This window comes from Brienomyrus brachyistius, chromosome 9 (assembly GCF_023856365.1).
Source record: "Brienomyrus brachyistius isolate T26 chromosome 9, BBRACH_0.4, whole genome shotgun sequence".
Taxonomy (NCBI): Eukaryota; Metazoa; Chordata; class Actinopteri; order Osteoglossiformes; family Mormyridae; genus Brienomyrus; species Brienomyrus brachyistius.
In genome coordinates, this window is record NC_064541.1 from 17,533,213 (window position 1) to 17,553,354 (window position 20,142).

The 20,142-nt window shown below is 44.5% G+C and overlaps 1 protein-coding gene across 2 annotated transcripts; it reads right to left on the reverse strand.

Annotated features, from left to right (window-relative positions):
* Positions 1-270: 270 nt before the first annotated feature.
* On the reverse strand, positions 271-18,759 carry paqr6 (progestin and adipoQ receptor family member VI). Of its 2 annotated transcripts, XM_049025320.1 has the most exons (8): positions 18,578-18,759; positions 9,226-9,464; positions 8,571-8,698; positions 5,732-5,937; positions 4,562-4,688; positions 4,097-4,193; positions 3,854-3,998; positions 271-3,509 (listed from the first exon to the last, which is right to left on the reverse strand). In XM_049025320.1, the coding sequence occupies exons 2-8, from the start codon at positions 9,400-9,402 to the stop codon at positions 3,238-3,240; spliced, it is 1,152 nt and encodes a 383-aa protein (XP_048881277.1). In that variant the 5' UTR covers positions 9,403-9,464; positions 18,578-18,759; the 3' UTR covers positions 271-3,237. The 2 variants fall into 2 exon arrangements, with proteins under 2 accessions (XP_048881277.1, XP_048881276.1); XM_049025319.1 differs by lacking the exon at positions 18,578-18,759 and having other exon boundaries at positions 9,226-9,517.
* Between the last annotated feature and the right edge of the window lie 1,383 nt (positions 18,760-20,142).

Genomic DNA, 20,142 nt, shown 5'->3' on the forward strand with positions numbered 1-20,142 from the left:
CTATGAAGTTGTGCTTTTTATAATGGTGTAAAATATACATTCGTTTACTAAATTAGACAAAACGTATAAAAAATATATACAGTTGTCTGTCAATATTTAAGAAAAATTAGTCAAAAAAAAGGGTCTTTGAATAAGATTTTTCAGACAATTGCAATCATAGTTATAACATTAATGTATATACTGTAATTTCTATAACAATATAAAATGGTTTTATTCCCGTCACACCAGAAAAAACATTTTCCATTCAGAGATAGACCAATAACTCTCATCAGCAATGTAGTCAGTCATTTTTATTCCAAAAACACTGTATAAATGTTAAACAATATATTTTTCCAAGTAAACAGTTAACTCAATAATTCAAAGTGAACAGTTGTTCAAAATATCTTGTGCCCTTTTGAAGGACAAAGAACTAAAATTTAAGCAGGAATAAAAAAACACTTCAAAATCCAGTGGAAAGCACCTCAATTAACTAAAAAAAATCAATTTCTACATAGTTCTAAAGTTATAAATCTCTAATGTTCGGTTTGATGCATTCAAAATTTCTGAAGATGTAAATTTCAAACACAATAGATCCTGAACACAGCAAAACCAACAGGCTTAAATCAGCCCTTTGAGAGTCTGTATTGCTCAAACAGACCGCTGGATTTACTGTGCAGGTCCACGCTGTTTGCCGATGACCTCAGTCGGCTGGATGTGGAATTGTACTCCTGTAGCTTATTATCGCCAATGTAACGTGAAAGCAGCCACATCAAAGGCAACGGAAGGTTTATCTCCTACTGTTTTCACCAATATGCCATGTCCGACTTTGAAATAGTCACATAAATCAACAGATACTGTTGAAGAGGGGTTTCACACAGATTTTAGATAAATATCACAAGGCTACTAGTATTAAATTCTTAACAATGTGCAATAATGAGCATTTCCATCATGCTCAGTGTTTTTGGGATTCATAGGACCTCCAAGTAGCCGTGCTCTTTTTAGATTGCTAGTTATGAGGCTGTAGGAGCCCCATGAAATTTCCTATAAGGGGTCGGGTTTCACACAGTTTTACATGCAAACACACAACTGATCTGCATACTTTTATCGGCAACGTAAGGAGAAGCGACCAACTGGAAACACGAAACACAATCGGGTTGAGGTAACTGTCATTTGGACCAGTTAAGCGTTAGCGTGTGTTGGTTTCTGCCTCAATCACACACTATGGATAATCCACCGGTCAGTGAATTTAAGGCTTAAAAACGGCAGCGAATAATGTCAACTCTGCTCAAGGAAACAGAAGGCGGTGGTAGCCGTTGTAGCTTTTTTTCTGACCACAATAAATAAAGAAACAAACGCAGCCGTCCTTCTTTCCGGAGCACGACTCTCACCGACTATCTCGCGTTTCTCGTACGGTAAAGCTTTGCTTTATTTTGTAAAACCTGCTGCACGACCTCCGTTTAAGTCCCACATAAAACTCTGGACTTTCCTCAAGTGCACTACACGTCTCTCCCACTGACCATGATGTCACTTACCCTACCTTCCTGATCCATTAATCCTTTTGATAGCTCACTACTCCACATGACTAAAACTCAGGGGGAAAAAATGGGCAAGACATGTTTGAGGAAGGCACTTCAAACCAAATCTCAGGAAGCAAATCGGCCAAATTTCATGTGTCTGAGAGACATAACTGCACTTAACACAATATTTCTCATTACATTATGAAAACACAATTGCATACTCTAGCTGCAGACATAAGGACTATTCTAGAAAGTTTAGTTACCTATTTAACACGGCATCTTTTATTTGTTTTTAGTGTGCAAAATGTGTTTCTGAAAACCTTAGATCTATGCTTATATATTTTGAATTACATGCTCTTGTAAGGTGCCAACTAACTCATGTGGCTGTTTCATTATTTTAGTGTAATATTATCATTTTGGGGGGCGGCATGGTGGTGCAGTGGTTAGCACTGTTGCATCACACCTCTGGGACCCGGGTTCGAGTCTCTGCCTGCATTACGTGTGTGCAGAGTTTGCATGTTCTCCCCCTGTCGTCGTGGGGTTTCCTCCAGGTACTCCGGTTCCCCCCCACAGTCCAAAAACATACTGAGGCTAATTGGAGTTGCTAAATTGCCCGTAGGTGTGCGTGTGCGTGTGCGTGTGTGTGTGAGTGTGCCCTGCGATGGGCTGGCCCCCCATCCTGGGTTGTTCCCTACCTCGTGCCCATAGCTTCCGGGATAGGCTCCGGACGCCCTGCTTGGAAGATGGATGGATGGATTTTCATTTTGTTCTTATAAATTGGTTTACTAAAAATTAAGAATGCTAAAAATGCTCCTCACGCATAGGATGAAACAAAATATCTCCAGCTTTAAAGTTTGCAGAGCCTTAAGATGTGGTCCTTTTTAACTCACAGATTGGCACTTGTCCGTAAACATACTAATCCGCACTCTTTGGTGGTTCTTTTTCCAGTGCTCTGGAATGAGAACTAAAACTGTACTTTTGATCCACCACTGACATAATGTCAAAAAATGAAAGCACCTTTTCAAAAATATATACATTTACTAAGTTATAAAAAGAAACCTTAGTCAGCATTAGTGAACTTTAGGGAATAACTGAGAAGTTGACTCCACCACACAATTAGGCACTGAACTAAATACACAGAATGTTAAACATTGTTATCGCGCACGGTTAGTGCCGAGGGAAAAGCTGTGTATGGCTAAGATTTATATATTGAAAATCATTTTACTGACAGCTTTCTTTCATAGTTTGATTAGTATAGGCCTAAGAAATAAACAAATGTAACAGGAGTACAACAAATATATTATAATTATCCTAAGTATAATTAAACAGATTTTCGAACAATTGGGTCATACCGTGATTTTAGCTTTGTCAGATATTTTGTGCTTTGTGACTTCACGTCCATCTCTGACTTCATATACATCTCAGAAAATAATTTGGCCTTAACAAGTATTAAACAATTAAAATACTTCCTAAATTACCTGCATGTCAGGATTCCAGAGGTGACCATTTCCATTATAACTGGGTCTTTAACTTAGTGTGCAATAAAATCTAAATAAAAGTTTTAGCATGCTAGTGTTTAAAAATCACCCAGAGCAAACTGCACAGGGCATTGAGGCTAACGGAGGAGTTTAAATTCCAGAGGGTCTCTGAAGGTCACCGTCAGAGGCTGAATGAGGTGTTTACGCGAGCATGTCAAACACGCCACTGAGCATGTGATTAATGCGTGACATGAGCACCTTCATTATTCCTTGAGCTCAGGGCAGCCTTGAGCGCCGATAGCGTGACTAGCAGGCCTGCGACCCGGCACCCGGAGCAGAGCAGCGCTGAAGGCGGCGATGATGCCAAGGTTGAGCAGGACGCCCAGGACCAGGGCCCCTATAGTGCCCAGGAGTGACGGAACAGCAGTGTTGACCATCAGCCAGGCACTGCGTGATGTCATGTCTGCCAACAGCGCCTCCATCTGGAAGTGTGTGCCCACCACAGCACAGATATGGAAGAGCTGGTGACTGTGGCCTGGATTGGAGAGATTGGAGAGGGACATGAATGGAAATGGAAAGGGATTAAAATGAAAAAATTATAGATATTACAGGTAATCTGGCCTTTCAGTATCATCTCAGTTTGAGAGCTATGCTGAAGCTTAGCTGATTATCTGTATCAGGTGTGTTAAATTAGGGCTGTACCTAAGCTCTGTATGGTGGTCGATCTCCAGGAGCAAATTTGGGCAGCCCTGCTGTTTATAATTCATATTTAAACAAGTAGTATGATTAAGGGAGGGACCAGAGATAAACATTACAAAATGGGGGTTTGAAAAGGACTTTGAAGCAGAAAGACAGAAGGCAAAAGTTGAAGAGACGCACCGATGTAATCGAAACGTCCTGGGGCCAGTCTCTCGGGGAGGTGTGAGGTGAACAGGAAGCAGGTGAGGAAGGCGAAGATCAGGTGGTAACAGTGGCTGGACGAGGCCTCGTTGTGGCTAAAGCTATCTCCACAGCACAGTAGGAGCTACGGAGATGAGAGGACATGCAGTGAGACTCAGGTCCAGATCTGCAGTGAAGAGCCTCCAGGCATTAATCACTCCCACCCAGGGGGAATCTACTCACTCTGTGGAAGAGGGGGATATTGTCGAAGATAAAGGGGTAAACAAAAGCTGCCGTCCTCAAGATCTTACTCTTGCGGGGAAACTCCATCTCAAGGAACCTATACAAAGATTTACCATTGATCATAATGTGAAAGATACTCTTAAGGTTATGTGCACTTTACTAATTATGTGCAGTATTTTTGGTTCTTCTATACCGCACACATCACAAAAGAAGGTCTTTAATAGCAATTGCTGTTGTTGCTGTTGCTATAGACAGGTGTCATCAGCCATTAGTCATTAAAATGTAAACACTTTTAGGCAGAGACCGCAAAGAGGTCATGACTTCACCAGTAATGATACCTGATATTTCTTGCTGTAAATGCGGATGTTTCGTAAGACAAGCACAAGCACAGCACACGGTCATTAGCTAATCAACCCAAGAGCACAGATTATGCCCAGTTGGGACACTGTGTGTCGTGCCTCTTACCTGGAATAGCAGGACAGGCCAGTGCACACCAGTGTGTTCCCAACAGCCAAAGCTACAAAGTGCTCATGCAGCCAGGTGTTCACCCAGCAATCGGGCATCACATAAGTTCCATAAGTAATGGCACAACCTGTAAGCAGAATGCCAAGCAAAACACCTCCAGTTAAAATAGTCATTCACTTTGAATCCATCCATCGACCTTATCCAGTTCTGGGTCACAGGAGGACATTGGAGCCTGTCCTAGCCAGCACAGGGCAGAGGACACCCTGGATGGAATGCCAGTGCATTGTAGGGCAAGCAGGCATCAGGCAATTTAGAGTTGCCAGTTCACCAAACAGACCGTGGGAGGAAAGCCACATGACAATGAGAGTGCATGCAAATACACCGAGTGGGTGTGAGATTCAAACCCCAAAATTTGAAGAGCAGATCTTTATCAAGGATGCAGATCATTTGCAGGGTGGTAACAGCTGCAGCAGTTACAGAGTTCGGACAAAACAAGGAGAGAAACAGGAGAATCCCTGGCAGAGGTGCTAAGGGAGGTGTTAAAGGAGGCACTAAGGGAGGTGCTCTAGGAGGCACTAAGGGAGGTGCTCTAGGAGGTGCTAAGGAGGGCACTAAGGGAGGTGCTGTAGGAGGCGCTAAGGAGGGCACTAAGGGAGGTGCTAAGAAAGGCACTAAGGCAGGTGTTAAAGGAGCCTAAGGGTGGTGCTGTAGAAGGCGCTAAGGGATGTGCTAAGGAAGGCACTAAGGGAGGTGTTAAACGAAGCTAAGGGAGGTGCTGTAGGAGGCGCTAAGGAGGGCACTAAGGGAGGTGCTAAGAAAGGCACTAAGGGAAGTGTTAAACGAAGCTAAGGGAGGTGCTGTAGGAGGCGCTAAGGAAGGCACTAAGGGATGTGCTAAGGAAGGCACTAAGGGAGGTGTTAAACGAAGCTAAGGGAGGTGCTGTAGGAGGCGCTAAGGAAGGCACTAAGGGATGTGCTAAGGAAGGCACTAAGGGACGTGTTAAAGGAGCCTAAGGGTGGTGCTGTAGAAGGCACTAAGGGATGTGCTAAAGAAGGCACTAAGGGAGGTGTTAAACGAGGCTAAGGGAGGTGCTGTAGGAGGCGCTAAGGAAGGCACTAAGGGAGGTGCTAAGGGGCAGCACAGTGGGCCTTGGCAGGGGGGCCACTATACCCAGGCTGTAGAGGCTGATGGCGCCGTAGTCAAAGAAGTAACAGATGTGGCGTGACTCGGGCGACATGGTGCTGAAGGTGTGGGCACAGCTGGAGGTGAAGGGATACAGGCAGATGAGCAGCATGTAGACCAGCAGGGGCCACGTGTAGCTCTCCGACAGGAAGTCCAGAGAGCTGCAGAGCATGCTGAAGCGCCACAGGAAGTACCTGTCAAGGGAGAGAGGGCGGGCGGCCCGCCGCGCTCGTCAGAGAGAGGGGGGTGTTGGACGGATCCGCTCACTGCGGGGGGGTCGGGCGGCTGTCATCATCAGAGAGAGAGGCAGTGAAGTTAAGGGGAAACTGAATTACAGGGCATCAGCTTCCAGTATAATCTTAGGAATCATACTGACCAAATGGATCTCTAATACTAACAGGGGCATTGGGGCTCCAAATATTTAATTTGGATTCATACATACCCCCCAATAAACAGACCTTTACTGTACATTTAAATATTTGTGTCCCTCCCCCAATATCAAACTCTCTGCTGTGCCATTGAGAAGAAGTAAAACAAGTATAAATTAAAAACCATGATCTTTTGTGTACTAATACTTTGTACTGTGCTACATTCCTAGTGTTGCATTACATTTTAGAATCACTTTTTTATATATATATAAGATGATGACACTAAACATTATATTCCTTATATAATATAAGGAAAGGTAGTAATGGGACAGAAAATACAGGTTTTGGGGCTTTTGTCAGCCCAGTGACTTGAAGCATGGAGTTACGTGTCAGACGTTTTGAATCTTGTCAGCTCTTAGATACAAAATCGAAATGAAACCTTTGCCTGTTGCATTTTGTGACTCTGCAAAGGGCAAGAGGTGATCCGTGGATGTTTGCGATCAGGTAACTCATTGGTAAGTTGTGAATAGCATGTGTAATATAAGGCTTTGCGATATGACCAAATTCTCATATCCCAATAACGATATATATCACGATATAGCACATTTTTTTAATAAATTCATCCATCCATCCATCCATCCATTTTTTTTTCTTTTTATTTAGAACATTTTTTTAAATTTCATTTATATTAATGAATAAAACATAAAACAGTAAATAGAACACTGAACAGCTGGAACACGTGTGGTACAGATCAGGCCGTGATGTGAAATGGTGCCCTACTGTATGTATGGGAGTCTGGAACCTACTGCATAGCGGCTGCAGTCCAGGCCTCTTTTCTGCTCGTATCCCTGCTGTGTTTCAGAGTCTGATTTATGACACAGAATAAATGACACAGATAATGCAAAAAGGTAGATATTTGTCTGTTGTCACATGATATATATCGCGCAGCGCTACGCACATATATCAGTACTAGAACTATTGTTGAACCGCGTGCCATTAGTCATTGTAGCTGGTAAATTATGCAAACCTAATTTCACTTAACAAAATGGAATATCTTTCTGAAGCTCTTATAAACTAGTGTTTCGTGATTTAAATGTTTAGATTGGAAAATACACTTTCATGCCTGAACTTTTGTGTTTGACAAAATATACGTACAGTAGACATACTTAATGCCATGTTACACAGTTGCATTGGGGACTACATATTCAAGTACTTTTACTTTAATATTGTAAATATATTTACAAGCAAGTACTTTTACTTAAGTAGGAAGGCCAATGAGGTACTTTTACTCGAGTACATTCTTGCCTGTTTATTTGTACTTTTACTTAGGTAAACTGTTTGAGTACTTTCTCCACCGCTGAACAGCGCCTCCCTCAAACTCTGTCAGGGCAGTGTTTCACAGTGTTTCACAATCCACTCCTCAATCCACTCCCAGTCTGGCAGGGAGCTGGGAGGGAGCAAAAACCTGGACGTCTGTGGGTCCCTGAGGACTGGCATGGGAAATGCTGGAGAGAGAAGCCTCGAGAAAAAAGCCGACAGTTCCGTAGGGCGACAGGAAGCAGGTGGCCACCGGCATGCAGATCAGAAGAGGCATGTGCTAGATTTCAGCCCTCCGAGGCCCTGCGTGGGCGTCGTGCAGTGGGAGGGAGGAAGGTTGGCCAACGGTGAGATTTAACTGCCGGTTGCAGATTAAAATATAAAGGGAAAAGGCTTTTTTTTAAAAGCGTTATGGATTAATGTACTTCTGTTAATATTACAGATGTGATTCATTATCATTTCAAATCTATGTATAGCAAAACTCCTTAGTGACTGAACTCTGAACTTGAGGCTCTTGTGTGACAATGGGTTGCACACATATTCCCATGCGTCCTTTAAGTGCCTCTAACAGGGGAAAATAAATGCTGCATGTTTGACTCTGATCTGACTGTCCGGAGAGTGCGGGCGAAACATGTCACTTACAACAGCATAGTTCATGGTCGGAGCGACAGTGAATCAAAGTGCAGCAGTGGCTCTAAGTAAACGTATGTAATGTGAGCACTTCTTCGTTGGTTATAAGTGGGTAAATAAGCATGAAGTCCGTAACAAGTGTAATTATCCAAGCAATTCTTGATGCATCTGTGATATTTTAATGGGTATGTTATGAATATCTGCTACTAGCATACTTTTGGAAAGCTTGACAACTCCTTGACACTTTGAAAAGATGGACACCAGTGCCTAAAATGGCTGCACTGTTTAATGCATTGGTGCTAGAACGTGATTGCAGGCTAATATTCTGCCTGCGTGCAGGAAGATACAATATAATCAAAAAGAAAAAAGCGTAGTTTCTCTTCTTCCTGGTACTGAAGTTGGGCTTGAGTGACAAGCATGAGAAATGCACGACCAACACATGCAAAGAAAGGTAAGCGAGGTAGAGCCTCATGGCGGGTCTGCAGCCCATGGACCATCAAGCGGCCGCTTACCAGGTGGCCAGGAAATGGGTCCAGATGTTGACGGTCTCGTTGGTCATCTGGAAGCTGCTGAGGATGCAGTCCAGCACCGAGCTGCGTGGGTGACGGTACCCGGACATGATACCATCCTCTTGGTACACCTGCAGAAACGCATGCCGGCAAAGACACGCAAGCAGGTGAGACAGCAGGTTTCTAAGGTAAAACTGTGACGTGCAGAATTGCAAAACATCTACTGACAATCAGAAGGTCCCTGAGCAGGAGAAACTTGCCAGTAAATTCCTGTTTAATAGTACTTGTCTCTACTAAATATTATTTATGCTGTGAAAACTAGATAATTAATCACTGGCATATTGATAAGGAAACTCATTTGAATGAAAAACAGACCTTGTACTGTGTTAGTCATGCAACACTGCATCAGTGTGAGTTTCATTTTATTTATTCAGCAAATACATTTATGGAAACTGACATTTGTTTTTGAGAAGGCTGGGTGACACAATCCCTGGATCAATTTGGCTTTAAGAGTATAGCTCAGGAGCCCTACGGTTAAATCGTTTTGCTGACTCGGGGATTTAAACAAGCGACCTGCCGTTCACATACCCAGCACCCCAACCCACTGAGTCACATAGCGCCCCCAGTTTTTGCTGTCTTCGCTATGAAGGCCACTCACCCTCGGAACCTGGTGGATATCGAAGAGCTGGGGGATCCTGAAGCCCAAGGAGCCTGTTGGCAGCCAGAGGACCTCAGCCGCCCACCGGCGCACCTGCTGCAGCCAGGCCTGCCCCCCCTGGCACAGTACACACCACATGGGGCACTCCAGCTGCGGGGGTCTGGCCCCTTCCGTCATCTCCCGCCGCTCACGCTGGTCCCTGGCCCAAGCCTGACGGCCAGGCCACCGCACGGGAAGGACTGCAGGGAACATGAGGAGAAGACCGTGCGTCACGGGCGGAGCCATGCTTCAAAGCCGCGGCTCAAGGCGTATCCCCGTCACCAGGCACTCATATTTCCACTTTCGTGTACCTCCCGGAATCTTACCCAGCCCTCTATCCCGAGACAAGTCTCTACTGGCCTGCGACATAAACAACATTTTTGTATGTAAGCACAGGAAATGAGGGGCCCACATTCCATGAACCGTTCTTAAAAATCCGGAGGGGAACGCTGCAAGTTTACCCTTCGCTTCCCAATGGGTGCCATGTAACCCGGCATCTTCTGAGGGATTTACTGTGCTGCTCTACTGAAGACAAGAAGCTGTGAGTGTTGTGGCATCTACAGTAGAGGCTGGTCCTCCTTGCTCACCGTTAAAACGAGAAGGTCCTGCAGCAGGCAGGGACACGAAGGAGATGACTGGGTATCGTCCATGTTCAAGGACTCCCCAGGAAGCCCATGCTTCCATGGACCACAGAATACATCTAAATGGGGTGGGGGTGGGGGGCATAATTTCATGGCAGAAGTGGGGGGCATATTTACTACAGATATTTTAATGGAGCAAAATTAATAAGGGGCTTTTATTAATAAAATCTTATCAGTTCATGTTTTTTTGAAGGTGTTTTTTTTTCATGATTGTCCATTATGCCATTCTTACTGATGCCCCCCCCCCCCCCCAGTTCCATGCCCCTAACTCACCCTTCTTCACCACGGGTTATTAAAAGCTTTACCACTCAGCACTTAACTATTAAGTCTGCGCTTCCTGACAAAAATAGGCTACACACTCCCTGCAGGGTCCTACCTCCAGCTTCCCTGACCATGACTGGTACTATAAGTTTGTAGACACTGCCTATTAGCACTTATGAAGTATTTATTAAAGGTAAATGCATTGCTGAGGAAGGCGTCCTGAGTGCCTTGTTCAGGACTCATTACTTAGCAGTCATAAGCATCTAAGTGGGCAGCATTTGTGAAAGATAGCAGGTATTTGTTTGTAAGGCCAGCTTGGAAAAGAGGGATTCATGACAAAGTGATACATATTGTTCTATTAAGTACACAGGTCAATTGGAAAGTACTGTCCCTGCACATCTAATTACAAACATTAAACACGTCCATCTTCTGAAACAGCTTAACCTATTCAGGGTTGTGAGGGGTCCTGACTCCAGGGGCACAAGGCAGGGAACAACCCAGGATGGAGGACCAACCCTTCATAGGGTACAAAGCAGGGAACAACCCAGGATGGAGCACCAACCCTTCTTAGGGCACAAAGCAGGGAACAACCCAGGATGGAGGACCAACCCTTCATAGGGCACAAGGCAAAGAACAACCCAGGATGGAGGACCAACCCTTCATAGGGCACAAGGCAGGGAACAACCCAGGATGGAGCACCAACCCTTCTTAGGGCACAAAGCAGGGAACAACCCAGGATGGAGGACCAACCCTTCATAGGGCACAAGGCAAGGAACAACCCAGGATGGAGCACCAACCCTTCATAGGGCACAAGGCAGGGAACAACCCAGGATGGAGGACCAACCCTTCATAGGGCACAAGGCAGGGAACAACCCAGGATGGAGCACCAACGCTTCATAGGGCACAAGGCAGGGAACAACCCAGGATGGAGCACCAACCCTTCATAGGGCACAAGGCAGGGAACAACCCAGGATGGAGCACCAACCCTTCATAGGGCACAAGGCAGGGAACAACCCAGGATGGAGCACCAACCCTTCATAGGGCACAAGGCAGGGAACAACCCAGGATGGAGGACCAACCCTTCATAGGGCACAAGGCAAGGAACAACCCAGGATGGAGCACCAACCCTTCATAGGGCACAAGGCAGGGAACAACCCAGGATGGAGGACCAACCCTTCATAGGGCACAGCTCACACACCATTCACAGCTTGGTAACTCCAATTCAAACTCCGCAAACGGAACAGGCTCAAATCCAGGTCCCAGAGGTGTGAGGTATCAGTACTGGCCACTGCACCAGCATGACACCCCTGATGCGTGAATAAACTAAAGCAGTCAATATCGTATAAACTCCATAGTGCTCTGTGATTCTGTCAGTGTCCCAGCCTCGCTTTGCTCCTTGGTATTTTATGGAAGGTTTGATGTAGCACATCATTATTTTCTGCTGACTATGCACATCTCCCACAGAACTTATCCTTAGCATTGGATTACTGTTACAGGTGGATTTTTTTAAAGTAATGTGTAAAAAAAACTGGGTATCATTTAATTTGTTTTTCAGTTTTAATATACCCCCCATGTGATCCTAGGGGCTATATTGTCTGGGGCAATTGCCCCTATTAGGGTCTCCTAAGGCAAATTGGTCCTTGGTAAGCGGCCAGACTAAGTGCGATTCACAAAGACCCCCATGACGAGTACAATAGAGGGAGATGTGACCCCGCCTAGACCCGGGAGACCGGGGCCCTGCCCTGGAGCCAGGCCTGGGGAGGGAGCTTGTGGGTGTCCGCCTGGTGGTCAGGCCGCTACCCATGGGGCCCAGCTGGGAATAGCCCGAAAGGGGCGTTGATAGACTGATCATCAGCACCAAAACTGGCTATAGGTACATGGTATGTAACCTCTCTGGAACGAAGTGAGCCAGGAGGCAGAGAGATATCGACTAGTTATAGTTCTCCTCACCTTAACGTACGACTCAGAACCAAACTCCTGGAAAGGGCCTGGCCTCTATTCCACTCACAGTTGTCCATGGTGAGAGATGCTGGGCAGGTGTGGGTCTACTTATAGCCCCCCAGTTTGGTGTCAGTATGTTTACCCGGGTGAACAAGGGGGTCACCATTCTTTGATTCCATGTAGGGGAAGGGCTCTGACTGTTGAACACCAGTTCAGAGTATCCATCTATCTTGGAGACCTTGGATGGGGTGCTGGAAGGTGCTCTCTTTGGGTCTGTTGGGGGACTTTATTGCTCACGTGGGTAGCAACAGTGAAACCTAAAGGTGTTCATTAGGGCACCTGGCACCAGAGTACCTAAGGCCGCAGCTCGATGATTGATGTTGTAATTGTATCATTGGACCTGCGTCTGCATGTTTTGGACATTCGGGTGAAGAGAGAAGCTAAGCTGTCAACTAATCACCACCTGATGGTGAGTTGGATCTGATGGCGGGGGAAGATGATGGATAGACCTGGTAGACCCAAATGCATAGTGAGGGTGTGCTGGGAGCATCTGGTGGAGGCCTCTGTCCGGGAGAACTTCAACTCTCACCTCCGGCAGAACTAGTCCTGCATCTGTTGACGTCATTGGGCTGTGACCTGCAGCATGCACTGGGGCGGTTTGCGGCTGAGTCTGAGGTGGCCAGGATGAGGATCAGCATCTCCAAGTCCGAAGCCATGGTTCTCAAACAGAAAAGGGGGGATTGACCTCTGCTGATGGGGGAAGAGTTACTGCCTCAAGTGCAGGAGTTTAAGTATCTTTGGGTCTTGTTCACGGGTGAAGGAAGAAAGGAGTGTTCTGTGTTCTGTTTTGGGGAAGAGAGAGCTGAGCCAGATGGCAATGCTTTTGATTTGCTAGCAGATCTACGTTCCTATCCTCACCATCTATGTAGGATATCTCCTAGACGCCTCCCAGGGGACGTGTTTCAGGCATGTCCAAATGGAAAGTGACCCCAGGAGCTGGAGGAGAAGGCTGGTGTGAGGGAGCCCGACCCCCCGATAAGTGGCAGAAAATGGATTGATGGATGGATGGATGGATGGACGGAATTTTAATATAAACCCACAACCCAGAAATTATACTTATATTTCTTTTTAACTGCGATAGATTCAGATTCAGCACTATAGCAATAACCATACATTGCTGTAAATGGCACAACAGCTCTTTCATTAGCTAAAATCCAGCTAGACATGAAATCATTTCCCTCCATTTTCTTCCCTGAAGGATCACACAGGTCTCATTCCATAACAGGAGCACAGAGATGTTCGCCACCCCCCCCCCCCCCTCCCCATCCAGTGATACAGCTGTGAGCTTTCTCTCTCCAGAGGGGGGTGAACAATGTGTGCTTTGTGAGCACTCTGGAAAGTGTAGGCTGAGGAGTGACTGTTACACGCCGGACCATGAGAACGGGCTGTGCTTAGGAATGTGAGCCGAGGGCTGTATAGGACAATGGGCCGAGTCTGATGGACACTCCGCCATCTTCCCGGGGGGGAATCAGACATCATCATTTCATAAGCATGGAGAACTGAAGCGTCACAGAGCAAGGAGGCACATCAGGTAGCTGCTGTGGAACTGATGGGTGTGAATCCAGGACGGACAGCACCAAGGTCCCAAACGTAATATCTCAGAAACCATCACAGATAAAAACAAGAAATACAAAATTCTCAGAAATAGATCTGTCTCTAGGGTGGAAGGGACTACAGATGAAGAAAGCAGGAGGCAGTGTAAGAACAGTCTGCTGGACAGACTACAGTGCCAGTGCGTAGCACATCCAGTGCTGAGGGTTTTGAGTCCCACCTCATGTGTATGGAGCTTGCGTGCTATTCCCAGATTGCACAGGGTTTCTCTGAGTATTCCAGGTTTCTCCCAAAGTCCAGAAAAATTTGACTCGGTGTCTCTAAATTCCCCATATTGTGTTCCCTGTGATGGAATGACATCCTTCTCCAGGGTGGTCTGACTCTTTGATGGATGGGTGTGGCCCCTGGCCTCGTCCGTGCAGTGACAGTTACTGTATATGTCTGATTATTTGACAGGCCTCTTAGAATTAAAAGGCATTGTGTTAAGTCCATGTGGCTCAATGGGAAGCCATGTAGCTTCACACCTCTAGTTTGGTATAATCAAGTCCGGCTTCATTAAGCTAGCTGCTCCTCACACTTAACAAGAGCCTCTGATAAACTCTGACACACTTCCACCACATAGCACATATATGGCACATAGCAACTGATCTTTTCACGGCTGCACAGTTGGTGCAAACCCTCATCTGTGACAGATAAAGCGTGTGCTCTGTAATATAAGTCTGCAATATGGCCTCTCAGATTTGGATTCTCGAGTTGAGACACCTGCTTGCCTCTTGGTGCCTCAGACACAGAATACAAGCTACTTTGTAGATCTGGTGACCAGTGGACCGGTGTAAGGAATACTGACAATCCAGAGTGTGTACAGCCTTCGAGAGACTGTGAAAAGCACTCGTCATTGAGGACTTTGTGCTTGCTGTCTGGCTCCTGTGGTCATTCAGGAACCGGGGACCCTGTCTTTCGCTGTCCGGAGGACCTTGCATTGGTCTTACGCAGGTCAAACTGAACTGTGGATGAGAATGCAAGCTTCAAACCTTCAATATTTGTGAGACCGCAGAGAACCTCTTGAATGACAAAATACCTCCCCTTGTGTAAATAGCACCTTAACAGGACAGTTGTACAATATTCAGTCATGATTTAGTTTAAGACAGTAAGCTAACATCAGTGATACGTGGGAGCTGGTCTATACTATGGTTTTGAACGGTTTGGATTGTTTAATACTGTGTGAATTTCATAACTTCACCACAATTAAACTTTTTATTGCAATTCTTCACTCCACCAGTTTCTCTATAACAATGAATAAGTAGACTAATAACGAAACTCCATTAAAAAGATGAGCATTTTTGAAACATTTTAAGATATTTCACTGCTTACTGTCATTAGAAACTTCACACCACAGTTGTATGCATTACATCTCTATGCCCTGTTACCCATTTATAGATCAAACGTGAAAAGAACCTGTAAATGGATACACTCCTTTTGTGTCCATTTCGCTTCCTCTGCCGAAGAGAGAGAAATAGCTCAATGAGCAGACAAGGCCTCGCCAAAAGCAGGGGAGGGGAAGAAGTGAGACCACCTCAGGGATAATAGGAACAGACTGCTCTGATTTGAAGAGGCCATGATACCACTTAATTTTGATTCAATCCAGCCAATAACAGTAAGCCGTGGGTGGACCTTCTGAGCTAAGGTGGCTAAAGACTAGCCTGTCCAAAATATCCTTATAAAAACCCTCCCAGGAAACCACTTAAGACAAAAAACAGTTAAGGCTCAGACCTCTGCATAATACATACATGAAACACAAGTGACCAACCACACAATAGGGAATAGCAAAAGAAGAAAGTCCAAACTGTAACTGCTATATAGAAGCTGTGACTTTAACAAGATTTCGCAGGTTTGTGGTCCCATTCAGGCATTTTAGCCAGCATGTGGCTAATGATCAGCACACTGACCCATATCAGCATGTGTGCAAATCCTCACCAGAACTCAACAGGAAACAGAGACAGAAGAAAACCTTAAAAGTAACGGGGACAGTGCAGCTGAAAGGTTATTATAGGCTAAGGCTGCTGCTTCAAATGTCTTCTCTAGGTTCCAGTTAAGGACAGGATCAATTTCCCTGCTTCTTATTCTGACCTTCTTGCACAGCATATGCCTACATTCACTTAATGTCCTTTGCTTGGAAATCCATTGTGTGTAATGAATAAAAGAACTCATATATTTATGATAACAGAAATTATTATATACATAATTAAAACAGAGAATTAGCTAATCTGACGTCCCTTACTCCAGATGTGATGTATAGGGGATGTAGGTTAGGACCATACTAAGTGTCTCTGAGTTACAACCCCCTAAAAATGTAAGCATAATTGGATTGCTGTGGATTGGGGGCCCAATATGCTATGCTTTCATGGGGCCTAAAATCTCTAGTGTTCCGCCTTGACCACTCTCCTCCTAAAAGAGTGGCATTTTTTTTTCCCCCTCGCCTGTGATTCACTCACGATCACATGACTCCTTTCAATGGCCGTCTGTGTCATACACAATGATGAGTCTTTGCCATGGAGAAGCATTACATTCAAAATTGCACAGTATGCATGTAATGCCCATGCTAACCTCTATTGGTGTACCACTTTACTTGGGCACCATAGAAGTATTTATATACATAAATAATGCCATTCTTGAGACATATCAATCCTGTTTTATTCTACAATCATAAGATAGATTCTGCATCATTTTATCCTTGACAATGATAATAATAATAACAGCATTTTATTGAACCTTTGCGGGGAAATTCTCCCAGTGACACAGAGACACATATATAGGTGACATCAGGCTTGGAAGCCACCTGCGGCAGGTGCCATGAAGCTGGGTGAAGGTAAGGTCCTTGCTCAAGGAACCACAGAGGTGACTATTCTGCCAAAACCAGGTTCGGACCAGCAACCTTCCGATCACAGCCAGCTGAGCCCCCAGACAGTGAAATTACACTGAACAACACTTTTAATTTAAAATGTCTTGTAAATGACCCCGTTCAGTGACAGTAACACAGGCAAGTAAATCTGCAACAGATCGGCACAAATTTCACATTGTGTCCATCAGGTCATGTCAGCATCCAGCATGTCAGCAGGTCAAGACCTTGACTCAGCTGAAAAGTAGCATGACTTTAAGCAGCCCATGATAAGACACTGCAAAAAGCATCAATGCGTGGAAGCAGCTCTGTAGATAAGAAGGGAGCATGCAGCCACCGAGCCAATGGCCAGGGCTGAGCAACAGGAACTTGGGATGGTGTTACCAATTACTTAGGATTTAGATGAAGACCAGATCACCATTGATGTCAAAATGATGCAGCAGTAAAGATCACTGTAATGTGTTAACTAGGTAAAGATGTAAGATACAGAATGCTTATTAAATTGATTATGTTTCCACCATCTTTTATATTGCCGGAAAATATCTTGATGAGGAAGTTTATGACTTAAAGCAATATTCCAAGCAGACACTAGCGTCCCTTGCCATACTGTAACAGCAATGCGCATGACCAAACGCTAGACGTAGTATTTTGACGTTTTTACTATGATAATAAAACGAGCCAAAAGTAACAAGACATAATTTTTAACGTTAGCAATTATCTTAATGTTCCAAATAAAATACATATAATTAACATTTATTCATTTTCCGTACTTCCAATTAGCACATCTATTTAAGGTGTAATTAAATATTCTTAAGCACATCAGTTTAAAATTATACTTTGCAGATCTAGCATATAATATTGTATTACGTTTGTGCATTATTTTAAATTTGTATTATATTTCTCAACTAGCGCCTCAGAAAAATCACTTACGGATGAAAAGTTGGGTATATATATGTACTATATAACTATATGCATGGCTTTCCCTTGTGCCTCTATGCACGAAGATTAAGTTTTCCTTCCAGAAGAAGACTAAAAGTGAGCTCGGGCAGGCTGAGAGGGATTGCTGCACAGGGGAGATTCGGAATGACAGGAAGCTAAGAGGCCCAGTCTCCTCTCACACTCGTACAAAACAGTTTTACTGACTGGATTGGAGCGATTGACGGCGCGTCCCTCAGTTTTCAGTGTCAAATATGGGCATTAAAAAGATCAACATACAAATCTTTCTGCGTAAATACATTTGTTGGCGCAAACAGATCATTCTAACTTTAACATACATTGTTCTGTCGGTTGTTACTGAATTGCACGAAAGATTCTTTGGCTGGGTGCCTAAAAATGTTAATATGTGAGTTTCACGGGATGTGCATGGTTTCCACCCTTGGAAAAACTCTCAGTACTTTCCCGTAATTCAGAAAACATACTTCAAAAGTTTCCTACAAATCTGGGTACATGCAGCAGGTAATTTTTATGTTTTTATGCGATTTGAGTTATTTTATGCATTCATTGCAACGTAGCCGATCCATAGATTATAACACTTCTCCTTCAACATCATAAAAAACACAAATCGACACATTCTGTCTCTCTCCCTCACACAAAACCCCGTAAGTTTTCTCGTCAATTATTCCTGCAATGGAGTTCAAACTGCAAATCATAATCAAGGTCAATTGCCCCGCATCGACACACTAAGTCGTGTTCTATATTACGATAGTTATATACGGTCTTTATTATAGCCTTACAATATCTTGCTAAACAAATTATCAAGTGTAAAACAAGCTCAATTATTCCACCCAGAAAGGGATTGACTGAAAATACAAATAACATGACACTCCAAGAAAACACGACTTTCTGAAGCTACTTGACAACAAATTGCGGTAATACTGACGTTTATTAAACATACATATATGTGCAGAAAAACGTCGAGGCAGCCTGAATAGAGAAGAAAAAAAATCAAGCATAAGAGGCAAACCTTTTAGCTTTATTTGGCGGCGTGGTGATTTAAGCACATCTTGACTGAGGTGACAGTGTGTTTAAAATCCTGATTTTGTTGCTTGTAGGAAAAAAGAAAGACTACGGTCCCATGATAAATCTATATGCGATCCCCGTTTGCACGCGCTGTGCCGCTGCTGGATTAGGGTCACTATAGCGGCAATGGCCATATCCCTCCCTCCTCCATCACATCCCCTTTTTCATTGGATGTGGACAAGAATGAAATGCTGTGTTCAGAATCAGGCGAGGGCCGAAAGCGAGCGGCGCAATTGTCGCATCATTTAATCTGTATTTATAAAAAAAGAGGGCGTTTTACCCCCGCAACACGATGCACGACGGACATCATATAAAGTTAGCCTATAGTAAAATATTGTTTTATTAAAATGTTTTCCTACCTGCAATATTTTTTCGTGTTTGAATTATTGATTAAATGAAGGTTTTATATATTTACACTTTATGTCTAGGACTTAGTGTGCAGTACCTAATGGTGATTAATGGGGGCGCTCTCTGCGCAGTCGGCCCTTTTCCCCCCTCACACGCTTCGGGGTTTCTTTCGGACACGAGGGCAGTTTATGAGGAATTCCAGTAAACTGGGACCGGGTTTTGTTATCTCCGTTTCAGATGGCAGCGGAGGCGCAGTCGGGAGACCGAGCGCTTCTTTGTGCCACGAGAACTGGGCATAAGCCCAGGACTGGCACGACGACGAGACGTCCAGAGAACGCGCAGATGGACGTGCCATAAGAAGAGATTTTAAAAAGGAGACAGAGTGCTGGAGGGAGTGAGCCGAGGAGAGGAGCAGAGTTACCAATGAAACAAGAACAAGTACAGAGCATGATGGAAGTCGGACTGATAGCACGTATGATTTGGGTCACTTTGAAGAACGCTTTTACGGACTGTGGGTTTTCAGAGAACAGATCAGCCTTCATTACTAAAATGGAGGCTATGATTTGGTCCCCAGTTTAAAGGTACATATAAATATACATGTATTCTGTGGGCAGTGGTGGTCTAATGGTTAACAAGGTACCACTGAGGTACCCTGAGCAAGGTACCGCCCCCAAGCACTGCTCCCTGTTAGCTGCCCCTGCTATGTCATGAATGTCACATATGGGTTAAATGCAAAGGATGCATTTCATTGTTGTGCACTGTGTGCTGTGTCAACACTGATCAGCAAATTATAAAAACATTTCACTCAGAACCCATGTGAAGTGAATAATGTTGACTATTTTGTAAAAACGACGTATGTCGACCTCTGTGACACATTAGATGGCAAAGTAACATTCGGTACTCGCAGTGAATGCAGAAGAAATTGGTCACAATATAGATCTGAGTGACTTCATAAAGGTCCAGGTTATGATCATCTCCGTAACGGCAAGACTTGTCGTAGGTACCTGCTGAGGTTGTGGTTTTTCTCTCCTCGGACCAAACTGTTGACTGGGTGTTCGGCAGCCAAGACATATCGATCCAGTGTGTGAATGAGGGATATTCTATGTGGTACAAACCAACAGAAGGGTCACTGCGGCACAAATGACAGATAATTTTGATGAC

Bases quoted from the DNA above. Each gene is read 5' to 3' on its own strand.
- paqr6 (XM_049025319.1), bottom strand. From the start codon at position 9,510: ATGGCTCCGCCCGTGACGCACGGTCTTCTCCTCATGTTCCCTGCAGTC. The intron at 4,689-5,731 runs GTATAGTGGCCC...TTCTGCTTACAG, and splicing joins CATCAGCCTCTACAGCCTGG to GTTGTGCCATTACTTATGGA. The intron at 3,510-3,853 runs GTGCGTCTCTTC...TCTCCAATCCAG, and splicing joins AGGACGTTTCGATTACATCG to GCCACAGTCACCAGCTCTTC.